The sequence below is a fragment of the Oncorhynchus keta genome, chromosome 28, assembly GCF_023373465.1.
Source record: "Oncorhynchus keta strain PuntledgeMale-10-30-2019 chromosome 28, Oket_V2, whole genome shotgun sequence".
NCBI lineage: Eukaryota > Metazoa > Chordata > Actinopteri > Salmoniformes > Salmonidae > Oncorhynchus > Oncorhynchus keta.
In genome coordinates this window covers 16783018-16795628 of record NC_068448.1, presented here as the reverse complement: position 1 = coordinate 16795628, position 12611 = coordinate 16783018, and the positions used below count along the sequence as shown (strand labels likewise).

The 12611-nt window shown below is 43.3% G+C and overlaps 1 protein-coding gene across 4 annotated transcripts in view; it reads left to right on the top strand.

The window, feature by feature from the left end:
• The window catches only part of LOC118360730 (proto-oncogene tyrosine-protein kinase Src), a 38891-nt gene extending 26639 nt beyond the window's left edge, over window positions 1–12252 (top strand). The window contains exons 2-13 of one of the 4 annotated variants that reach the window (XM_035740074.2): window positions 2705–2936; window positions 3253–3352; window positions 6488–6505; window positions 6933–7031; window positions 7221–7247; window positions 7431–7534; window positions 8552–8701; window positions 8832–8987; window positions 9256–9512; window positions 9621–9774; window positions 9929–10060; window positions 10343–12252. In XM_035740074.2, coding sequence (XP_035595967.1) covers window positions 2714–2936; window positions 3253–3352; window positions 6488–6505; window positions 6933–7031; window positions 7221–7247; window positions 7431–7534; window positions 8552–8701; window positions 8832–8987; window positions 9256–9512; window positions 9621–9774; window positions 9929–10060; window positions 10343–10551 — 1629 coding nt within the window. In that variant the 5' untranslated portion in view covers window positions 2705–2713 and the 3' untranslated portion in view covers window positions 10552–12252. The remainder of the gene's footprint in view (window positions 1–2704; window positions 2937–3252; window positions 3353–6487; window positions 6506–6932; window positions 7032–7220; window positions 7248–7430; window positions 7535–8551; window positions 8702–8831; window positions 8988–9255; window positions 9513–9620; window positions 9775–9928; window positions 10061–10342) is intronic. The other 3 variants (XM_035740075.2, XM_035740076.2, XM_035740077.2) reach the window with 3 other exon arrangements.
• Window positions 12253–12611: the final 359 nt, after the last annotated feature.

The following is a 12611-nucleotide window of genomic DNA, read 5'->3' as shown; positions in this document are numbered from 1 at the left end:
TCATGTGTTTATAACTGGAGTCTCTAAGAATACAGGCAGGATGCTGAGGAGGAGTAGAGAGCTAGAGTCTTCAAGTGATCTTAGCACCTTACTTTGGGAAACTTCTGTATTTTGGCAATGACTATCTACTTCCCCAGAGTTAGATGAATTAGTGGATAACATTTTTATGTCTCTGCGTGGAGTTTGAAGGAAGTTGCAAGCAGATACCCAGGGACTTCCAGTCATTGCACTAACGCTAGTTAGAGGCAGCTTCTCAAGCTAATGCTAACTTCCTTCATACTTGATACAGAGACATAAATATGGTATCTACGAGTTCATCTGAATGGGTATTTTTCCGAAATCCTGATGTATCCCTTTAATTGTGTGTTAAATAGTGTAAACACTCCTCAGTTGTCATTGGTATACTCTTGTCATTGAGAACATCTACTTTATTAATCCAGGTTATTCTCATTGAGAACATCTTTATCTCAAGAGAACTGTTTTGTGTACAGCTGCTACTGTACATATGCACACTGATTCAGCAACATGTAAATATTTATGCTCAATTGAACTCTTGCCTTTTATGTTTATGAGCCCATATGTAGCCGCATGGCCAGATGGACTTAGTCACCTCGGGCAACATGATCACATCATTCCTCTGGAGCAAATAAGCTCGAGCGATGACACAGCACCAGGTCACACTATTCACTGGGTGGTAGGAGGGTGTGAATAAGGGGTTAGGTTGGGTATCGTACTGTACAACCAGCCCTTTGATCTGACTGGGAGGGAGTCTATTGATCCTGACTCATTAATAAGCTATCGAGGACTGCACCCTGTACCATCGACTAGTGTTGTAGTGCCATTGCAAAACCACGATGGCAGAGAACAATGTGTGCTCTGCCACTGAATACTGAAGGCCACACAGTGGCACAATGCTATGATGACAGCCATGATGGCCTACACAGCCATGTCCATATATACAGTGCCTTGGGAAAGTATTCAGACCCCTTGACTTTTTCCACGTTTTGTTAGGTTACAGCCTTATTCTAAAATGTATTAAATAAAAATCCTCAAATCTACATAATGAAAAGAAATGCCCCATAATGACAAGAAAAAAACCGATAGCTTATTCAGACCCTTTGCTATGAGACTCGAAATTCATCTCAGGTGCATCCTGCTTTTATTGATCATCCTTGAGATGTTTCTACAACTTGGAGTCCACCTGTGGTAAATTCAATTGATTGGACATCATTTGGAAAGGCGCACACACGTCTATATAAGGTCCCACAGTTGACATTACATGTCAGAGCAAAAGCCAAGCAATGAGGTCGAAGGAATTGTCCATAGAGCTCAGAGATGGGATTGTGTCGAGGCACAGATCTGGGGTTTGTCAAAAGGCACCTACAGACTCTGACCATTCTCTGGTCTGATGAAACCAATTCTCAACTATTTGACCCAAATGCCAAGCCTCATGTCTGGAGGAAACCTGGCACCATCCCTACAGTGAACCATGGTGGTAGCAGCATCATGCTGTGTGGGCGGGAACGATTTTATCAATTTTAGAATAAGGCTGTAACCTAACAAAATGTGGAAAAAGTCAAGGGGTCTGAATACTTCCTGAAGGCACTGTACTTTAGTAGCTGAGTTTTTGCTCACCTAGCATGCTCTTGACCATTGTCATATCTGTAACACCATGTCATGCATTTCATTTTCAATCATATCTCTTGGGGGGGAAGAAACATCTCTGTTTGCTGTGGATGGTGGGGGTGGATGGTGTGGGACAGGTAGATAGTGTGGGACAGGTGGGTGGTGTGGGACAGGTGGGTGGTGTGGGACAGGGATATGGGTGTGGGACAGGTATATGGGGGTGGGACAGGACAGGTATATGGAGGATGGGAAGGGGACAGGTATATGGAGGATGGGAAGGGGACAGGTGGTTGGAGGATGGGACATGTGTGTGGAGGATGGGGGTGGGACAGGTAAATGGAGGATTGGGGTGGGACAGGTAGTTTGGAGGATGGGGTGGGACAGGTATAAGGAGGATGGGGTGGGACAGGTATGAGGAGGATGGGGTGGGACAGGAGGGTGGAGGATGGGAGTAGGACAGGAGGGTGGAGGATGGGGTGGGACAGGTATATGGAGGATGGGACATGAGGATGGGGGTGGGACAGGTAAATGGAGGATTGGGGTGGGACAGGTGGATTGGAGGATGGGGTGGGACAGGAGGGTGGAGGATGGGAGTGGGACAGGTATAAGGAGGATGGGGGTGGGACAGGAAGGTGGAGGATGGGAGTGGGACAGGAAGGTGGATGATGGGAGTGGGACAGGAGGGTGGAGGATGGGAGTGGGACAGAGGAGGGTGGAGGATGGGAGTGGGGCAGGGTCTCAGCCATGGATTCCTATGTGGTAGCTAAGGAGTGGCAGCTACAAGCCCATCCTTAGGGAAGCTTAGGTTTAGCATGTATTATTACTGCACATGATACTGTATTGCTCTGGTTAGAACATAGCAACTGTATGACTTCACATGTACTTCAGTTTCCTCTCTTGGCCATGCCCTCGGCTAAGCTGCCTAGGAGGGGAGGCCTAGTGTGAGAGGGTAGTTTGCAAAAAATACTGTAGCTATTCTAAGCCTAGCGAACTCTGTTTCATTTTTCAATAGACACTTTTAGTATATATTTTTTTATTGAATTGCTGAAGCTCATTCGTCTGTCTGTTGGTCTTATAGGTCTAGGCCATGGGGGGAACCAAAAGCAAGCCCAAAGACGTCAGCTCGGGAGGAGGGGCTGGTAGCCTCAACTTCAGCCCTGCCCAGCACACCCTCACATCCAATCGGAACCCTGCAGTGGACGGGACACGCCAGCCCACTCAGCCCCTGACCAATACCCCGGAGCTGGCCCTGTTTGGGGGTGCAGAGTCCACCAGTAGCGTCACGTCTCCTAACAGAGGGACACTTGCAGGTAAGACACTAGGGCCCAGATACCCCACTAATAACCTTGTATGGCATAGAAATACATTATTAACATAGAAATACATTATTAATGTCATTAAAGGAATGATTATTATATAAAACGTCTCAAGCTCCATTGGATGCCATATATTTGATGCTTCTGACTAGTATATGCAAATCTTATTTAGTACAATTTGAAACACAGTTTACTCGGGGATATCTGAATTGTACATATGGTGTATTTTTAAACATGGTATTGCTATATCACTTAATATTTCATGACCCTCTCTCTTGAGATAAGTGTCTGTCTGCTCTCTCCCCCACAGGAGGAGTGACGACGTTCGTGGCGCTGTATGACTACGAGTCTCGCACTGCCTCTGATCTGTCTTTCAGGAAGGGCGAGCGGCTACAGATAGTAAACAACACGTGAGACAACACACACACACTGGGATGAGGATAATGTCACACCTACATGGATAGACGCATATCAAACTGTATTTTTTACATGCGCTGAATACAACAGGTGTAGCCCTTTCCGTAAGATGCTTACATACAAGCCCTTAACCAACAATGCAGTTTAAGAAATAGAGTTAAGCTGGTGTTTGGAGGATATATTGGAACCGTGCCAATATATACTCTAAACACTAGCTTCAAGGGCATTATCACTTTTATACAACAGTTTACCAACATATTCAAATAATGATTGACATATTTTCATTAAAAGTTATAATTTATTCATACTATTTCATCTTTCCACAAGATATAGTCCCGACACATCTAGGGTTGCTACCCCAGCCGGCTGGTTATTCTTCCTTCCATCCATTCGGTTGACAGATACATTAAGTCTTTTTGTTCTGTATCTGGACGCGACCCAGTTGTTTGTTCTAAATGTTCTATTGCCATAATGGCTGACAACATTCTTATCCATTGCTTGCTAGTTAGCCAACTACGGCTAACTTACAGTCACGTCGAACAGTGCAGCCAGAATAACAACAGTAGTTGCATTTGCATTTGTTTAAGCTGTTTTCTAGTGACATTTATTTGGAGACATCCATAACAATGAGCTAATGAGGTGTGATTTCACCTGGCATAGAAAATGTGCTCTCTTGTCAGGACATTGTTGTTGAGAGGAGCTAGCCAACAATACAGCAAACTGAAGCTGGAAAGACTGCAAACTTACTGCACTTCAAAACGCTGCCTGCATGTCTATCTCATCACGTTCATTACTATGCGACAGCTGGAGATCAAATTTGAATATTGAAACAATGTTGCAAATGTTGTAGAGACGGACAGCAAGGTTTATACAAGTCTCCTCTGTTGAAAACTAAATGTTACCGGAGTGCCAAGTCTAGGACAAAAAGGCTTCTCAACAGTTTTTACCCCCAAGCCATAAGAATCCCAAACAGGTAATCAAATGGCTGCCCGGACTATTTGCATTGTGTGCCCCCTCTTTTTACGCTGCTGCTACTCTCTGTTAATCATATATGCATCGTCACTTTAACTATACATTCTTGTACATACTACCTCAATTGGGCCGACCAACCAGTGCTCCCGCACATTGGCTAACCGGGCTATCTGCATTGTGTCCCACCACCCGCCAACCCCTCTTTTACGCTACTGCTATTCTCTGCTCATCATATATGCATAGTCACTTTAACCAGATCTACATGTACATACTACCTCAATCAGCCTGACTAACCGGTGTCTGTATGTAGCCTCGCTACTTTTATAGCCTCGCTACTGTATATAGCCTGTCTTTTTACTGTTGTTTTATTTCTTTACCTACCTATTGTTCACCTAATACCTTTTTTGCACTATTGGTTAGAGCCTGTAAGTAAGCATTTTACTGTAAGGTGCACGTGACAAATAAGCTTTGATTTGATTTAGTATAAAAGAAATGTGAGATGATGTCTAGATGCTTTTTATAGTGGAGATCAAGTTTATAAATTGCCTGGCTGGGCTGATGAGACTGTGGATTGCGCAGTCAGATGGAACAGAGTAAATAGGCATTTTAACGTAATTTTAACTTCATAGATTTAGCAGGTGGTAACTTGTGGAATAGACACCGGCTGGAATGCCCTTTTAACCAATCAACATTCAGGATTCGATCCACCCATTGTATACACACACTGTACTCTGCATGACTGCTCTCTCACTGCGCTGGCTGGCTGTTCTGCCCCCAAACCGCGTGTCAGTCCCCCCTCTGTACAGCCCGTAACCATAGGAACAGACTCCCTTCATAAGGATCTGTTTTGTGTGAGCTGACAGAGTTTTGTTGTAGATGTACTTTTTTCTCATTCACAAAAGCACAGCTGTATGTCTCACTGGTGCTTCTACTTGGAGGCTGATATGTATTTTGTTGCAACTAGCCCCTTTTTTTTGTTTTACCTTAGTTGAATGCACTGATTGCTTGATAAGAGTTTCTGCTTAATAACTAAAATGTACTTGTTCAAATTATGAAAATGACTGTTCATTCATTCTGATAATGTAACCCAATAACAGGGAGTCAGTCTGTGATGCGTCTCTGATGAATAGAAGTGCAGTGGACTATTATTCTAGTGAGCCCCCAATACTGCAGCTATAACAAGTGTTGACCTAGAAGGCCTGAGCTGAGGACAATGTAATGATAGTTTGTTGTTGTTATTATAATAATAATAATATTCACCACTGAAGCTGATGCATCTTTACTCTTAGTGTTTACATTTTTATATTATTTGTCATTTAGCAGACGCTCATATCTATAGCGACTTACAGTAGTGAGCGCGTGCATTGTAATTATTTTTCGAACTGGTCCCCCGTGGGAATCAAGCAACCTTGGCGTTGCAAGCAACATGCTCTAGCAACTGAGCCACACAGGACCTACAGTGTTACCCAGGTCAAACACATAAAACTAGTGAACCCCTCCGAGATGATAAAAACATAGATAATGTTTCATTATTATTTCTTATTTATGACCCAAACCCATTGTCTTAGTTTTCGGTAGCTTAGGGGCGGCAGGTAGCCTAGCGGTTAAGAGCCAGTAACTGAAAGGTCGGTGGTTCGAAATTGGTTGACGTGCCCTTGAGCAAGGCACTTAACGCTAATTGCTCCTTAAAGTCACTCTGGACAAGAGCGTCTGCTAAATTACTAATATGTCAATGTAAAATGTTATGATTTCTACACTTGATATGGATCATTAGGCTTTCTTGAAATTGATATTAGGTCTACACCACATTTTTGTGCTTCAAATCACCTCTTCTGTTCTCTGTTTTTTAAATATCGCTGCTTTTAATCTCTTCTGTCTATAAAATCAATGAAAACCCTGCTTTGATGTGAAAGCTTTAGACCAACTTCTGGTTTAATGGTGAGCTAGGCCTATATCTTCCGTTGTAGTGTTGGGATGAGGGTGTGGTGGATAACTACTGTTGTAATGATTCTTCTGTTCTGTTCACTGTATCTCTACAAATCGACTTTGCTAACACGCTTTCTGTCTCTTTTTTTAAACCCAACCCACCCCTTTCGCATCTCCTCTCTATCTCCCCAAACTATTTCTCCATCGCATACCTTCATAATTGTATTTAGGAGAAAGTTGAACAGCAGGTTAGTGATTCTTCTGTTGTCTTTGTGTGTCCTTCATGTAAATGTACTGTGTGTGTGTGTCCCGTTGTGAATGTACTGTGTGTGTTTGTGTCTCAGTGTGTTCATGTCACTAACGCATCATAGTAGCTGGTTCACATGATGATAACTTCACTGCATTTGGTTAATTGTGTCGCAGTGCACTTTGGTGTTTGAATCCCTTGTGGATCCATTCCATTAGTATTCCTAGTAGTTGTAGGGCTGATTTCCTAGGACCAGTCCTGGAAACCGCCCTGTAATCTATGGATATTGTAAATAATCTCCTCCTTGTTGTTGAGTCTACTCATGAGGAATGTGTGTTCGTTTTTTCTTTAGAATCACTCCAAGCGAAGTAGAATCCCTCTGTGTAAAGTAGAACGTCAGTGATATTCTGTTATCCTTGTCTCCACAGAGAAGGGGACTGGTGGCTGGCTCGATCTCTGACTACGGGAGAAAGCGGTTACATCCCCAGCAATTATGTGGCTCCCTCCGACTCCATCCAGGCAGAAGAGTAAATCCCTCCCTCTCTCTCTCTTATCTATTTATCCTTCCGGCCTTTTCTTCTCTCTCTATGTATTTAATTGAAAATTGAATGCACCTTGAAGGCGTACATACTGTACAAGCTGACGTGCATAGACACACATTACAATAACACAAACAAACTGTGTAATGATTCCATTTCTTACCTTTATCCTACCAGTCATCTCAGATTGCCTATGGCTTCCAGGTAAGGGGCAGTAATCAGAATGCAATATTTATTTGATTGGGGCATGCACAGAAGGAGTTTACAAGTCACTTATTTTCAGAAACCAGCACGGGCGGTTCTCTCTCCCTCTCTCTCACAAAGACACACCTTTTCCCCTCTCAACCTGGTCCCCGTGTCTCGTGCTCTCTCCCCTCTCTTCCCTAGGTGGTATTTTGGGAAGATCACACGTCGCGATTCGGAGCGGCTCTTGTTGGGTCTGGAGAACAGGAAAGGAACGTTCTTGGTGAGAGAGAGCGAGACCACCAAAGGTGAGTGTCTAAGGCTAGCATCTCCAGTGGAAACACATCACAAAGCGTCTCTACTGACAATTAAGACCACACTAGAATGCCGGCCCATTGGCATTGTCCTTTTTCTTGGGATGAAGCGGTGTAGCTGTGTAAACATGTTCTTTTGAAGTAGCTGTTTGCAGCTTTTTTTATCAATAAAAAACGGATTTGTAAGATCAGAATAGAGATTGGGGAAGCACATCTTAATTTAAAATTGACAAATGAAAAAACAGTGCACTGTCTGATAAGACATTGTTCCTCACTGTTCTAGTTCTTGTGCCTTGCTGTGCTGTTTGTTAGATGAATGCTGTTTTAGACAGTGAAGCATTAGGGCAACTGGGGAAAGGTTAGATGTGATGCCTCTGATACTGCACTGCCATGGTAATATTACACACTCTCCATGGTCTGTGTGCGTGCGTGGCCAAGCTCAACGTAGAGAGGGAGGGTAAAAAGGGAAAGGGGGGGATACCCTGCTGGTAGCTGAGTGGGAGCAGTGGGGAGGCCTCGGTGACTGAGTGGGACAAAAGTAGGTCATTGTAGACCCAGGGGCGTGTTCAGCAGGGAAAAACGGAGGGGAACAAGTGTTCAGATAGAAATATGTTATGTAGAACAAACATGCCTCGTGATAACATGTAGAATAAGGAATCATGATGGCTCTGTTCGATAACCACAAGCCCTACCGCCTAGTTCAAACAGAGAGGGAAGGAGGGGAGAATTCCCAGGCTTTGAGTTCAATCATCAGGCTGGCTCACTGGGCTGGTGCTGCCCTCTGGTGAGAGACTGGCTACTGCTTAGTTTTTGTGGGACTTGTCACAAGGGAAAGGAACTTATCAACACAAAAGGACCCATTCAAACTACTCTTCCTTTGGAACTCAGGAAGACTAGAAGTCGCCTAAGGCATCAGCTAATGGAATGAAAAATAAAGGAGGAAGCAATATTTCCACTCCAAGGTTATCTTGCTTTCTTTACTGATTTCCTCTCTTATGTACCCCTCCCCAGGTGCCTACTGTCTGTCAGTCTTGGACTATGACAACACTAAAGGGCTGAACGTGAAACATTACAAGATCAGGAAGCTGGACAGTGGAGGGTTCTACATCACCTCACGCACTCAGTTTAACAACCTACAGCAGCTTGTCGCACACTACCACAGTGAGTCATTCTTTCTAAATTAAAATAGAAAATGGAAACTCTACTGCTGTACATGTGTGAAGAACAACTAACAGTAACACTACCAGAAGATGATATTGAAGCTCACCATGTTTCCTTCCCTTCCTCTCAGAGCATGCAGACGGACTGTGCCACTGTCTGACCGAGGTGTGTCCTGTACTGAAGCCTCAGACCCAGGGCCTAGCACGCGATGCCTGGGAGATCCCCAGGGACTCCCTCCGCCTCGACCTCAAACTGGGACAGGGATGCTTCGGAGAGGTCTGGATGGGTAAGACAGTCTCTCTCCACTATCACTACTGTCTTTGGGATTTAATCAGCTACTGTAGGAATCAGCGTGATTCTCCTGATATTCAGCCGACTCCCAAAACTGATCTGACAAAGCAGGGGGTATTGCCATGTTGAGGACCTCATGTCTATAGAGTGCATTTATCATTGCATCAAAACATTTTCCTTTGCAGTTGGCATTATTTAAAAAAACATGATCTGATGACAATTGGAACTACAACGACATAACTGTGTAACCTTTGTCTGTGAAGGCACGTGGAATGGTACGACGCGGGTAGCAATCAAGACCCTGAAGACCGGTACCATGTCCCCCGAGGCCTTCCTCCAGGAGGCTCAGGTCATGAAGAAGCTGAGACATGAGAAGCTTGTCCAGCTCTATGCTGTGGTGTCTGAAGAACCCATCTATATTGTTACTGAGTACATGGGACAAGGGAGCTTATTGGACTTCCTGAAGGGAGACATGGGCAAGATGCTCCGCCTTCCTCAGCTGGTAGACATGGCCTCACAGGTAAGAGAGTTTAGATATGGAAAATACTGTCTAGTCAAATTATGTACCCCTTCTCTCTCACACACACAGACACACTGTCAATCAAAGCTAAACCTGTCTCCTCTTCAGATTGCCTCAGGGATGGCGTACGTAGAGAGGATGAACTACGTCCACAGAGACCTCAGGGCTGCCAACATCCTAGTGGGAGACAACATGGTGTGTAAAGTGGCTGATTTCGGCCTGGCCCGCCTCATAGAAGACAACGAGTACACCGCCAGGCAGGGTAAGACCACTAGAGGGCGTGGATTACCAACTCTCTTTCTATTGTCTCTCTCACCTCACTTTTAATCTTTCAGTTTCCAGACAAATTGGAATGCTGTCCTCAGATATTACTGAGATGTCTCTAGTTTAATGTGTGTCTCTCTTTCTTGTTGCAGGAGCAAAGTTCCCCATCAAGTGGACAGCCCCTGAAGCTGCGCTGTACGGCCGCTTCACTATCAAGTCTGACGTCTGGTCGTTCGGGGTCTTGCTGACCGAGCTGGCCACTAAAGGCAGAGTACCATATCCAGGTAGCTACCATGACTCTTCTATAATGTCACTTATTTAACAGATCCCATATTTAATTGAATTGCTTATCCCTCTCAAAGCACATTCCTTGACTTCTTGCCAAAGACGCACAGTGCTGGCAAGCAAGACTTCCTATGTGATGACACTGTTATCCTTTGAAACCATGAAGGTTGACTGAGTATCTTTGGGGTAATCATTCTGTGCCTGCGAGTGGTCCCTGTATATTGATGTTTGTGTTCTCTCTCCCTCCACCCTCTCTCTCTGTCTCCAACTCCCTCGCCCAGGCATGGTGAATCGGGAGGTGTTGGACCAGGTGGAGCGTGGTTACAGGATGCCCTGTCCAGCTGAGTGCCCTGAGTCCCTCCACGACCTCATGTTGACCTGCTGGAGGAAGGACGCCGAGGAGCGGCCCACCTTTGAGTACCTGCAGGGCTTCCTGGAAGACTACTTCACCTCCACTGAGCCCCAGTACCAGCCTGGAGAGAACCTGTAGTGCTGTAGCAGGGCTCAGGGTGGAAGAGAGGAACAGTGCTCTGGATACAACCACACTAACCTCTGAAGCTCTGACCTCTGTTGTGCACCTGGAACTGAACTACCAATGGCCACACACACACTCATTACTACCATTAGCATTATTCATTGTGATGATATCATGATTTAGTTATCTTATTGATATCCTTCTGATTTGAACAGGACAGTAGGAATCTACTGGTTAATTTTGAGTTGTGTTCATGCCTGTCAGTTACTGTATGCTCCTATTGACGTTGTGCGGTAACTCCAAACGCATCATCAGACATTTGACACGAGTAGCCACCTACTGTATGCACCACTTCAATGCATCTCTTTATAGCTACACCTTTGGAGGGCTAAATAATCGACTGACTTCTCATATTCCAATTGGTTCCTTTCTATAATGAGGATGTTTGAGGATGTTTTCTTTTTGTGGTATGCTGGGCACTGTCTTCCAATCTATACCCACAGTCTGCTTGAGAAGTAACTCTTAGGGGTACTTTTTTCAGGATATCACTTACTGTATGTTGCGTTTTTGATTTAATTTAGTTATCAAACCTGAATAACTGGAATATTTGACATTATTATCAGGTCACAGGCATTTCAGGTGAATATTTCTCCTCTACATTGTAGCCATTCTTGACTAAGCATTTATGGTACTACTGACAGTTTGAGAAGTTGGCCGAGGTGGGCGGCACTTCGACTTCGCAGAGACTTTCTAGACATGGAACACCTCTTCAGGCACTCCTAAAGAAGAGGAGATGGGAATGATTTGTTTGTTTATTTGCATTCTATATTTACAACTTTTCTAGAAGAAGACAAACGGCTACTGATGAACAGTCTCCTCTCAGGACTGGGACCATGAATCCTGCTGCAATGTTTTTGTGCCAATGATCAAAACAACTATTTTCTACTCTCTTCTATTGTTTAAAGTGTATTTTTATTACTCTTGATTAACTTTTTATATCTACGAAGTTCAATAAGCATTTTCCTGTAATTATATATTTCAATGATAATCGACTTATTTGTGAATCATGCTCAAACACTTGTGTACTGCATACCTAATAATACCATCCATTTTCCATCCAATATATAAGGAATGCATTTTAAGTCTTTGGTTGTTCAAACATTCAGATTAAAACCCAGTCAATGTTCTGCAATGGTTTTCAGTTATTTTCAGTAAAGGAGTAACTATAAGACCTTTCACAATATATTCTTTGAAAAGTGTTATCAGTGCAGCTGCTGGTCATTTTGGCGGTAATTAATGTGGTTTTGTTTTCATTGAATGATGGAGAGATGATTCTGAAGATATGAGGACTGAGCTTTCCAGTGGCTCGGGAAGCTGAATTGGCATTTTGAATATCCACGGTCATTGGGAAATTGTACATAAATATCCTCATTGCTAATATTTGTGTATATATCCTGTTGGTAATTTATTAATTTTTAAAGATACTTTTGGTTTGTCTTGTCTATTTTCAGCATCATTCTACCACTGGCCAGCCATCATGTCTATGGTACATCTTTTGGTGAAGAAAGTGGTGTATTTTCTTTATATAATTACATCCTTATTTGTTCCACTTTTATCTTTATACGTTGTGTTCATATTGTGTCCATCTATCTGTAAATCTAAGCACTGTGGTACTCTGCAATCAAAAAAATAAACAATGACTCGTATTGAAAACAATCTCTTCATCTGGTCAGAATAAGAGAAGACCTTTTTATATAACCTATAAAGGTGTCTCTGGTTATATTTTTTATATCAAAAATTGAATCATACAGTTGGGGCCAAATATATTGGCACCCTTGCACTTTTCTTAACTTATTCCCTATTTCTTCCTAAATAAGTTTAAATTGAAAAAAAGATTGGTCTTCACAACTTATTGGATTTTCAACATTGCAGAACCCATTTCATTTTTGCAAACTTTTTTTAAACAATTTTAATTTAGAAAATAAAGACAAATGGTATTGACAAAATTGTCACCCAGCTCGTACTTGGTTGCACAGCCATTGCCAACAAAGGCTTCTTGTCGTTTGCTTTATCTA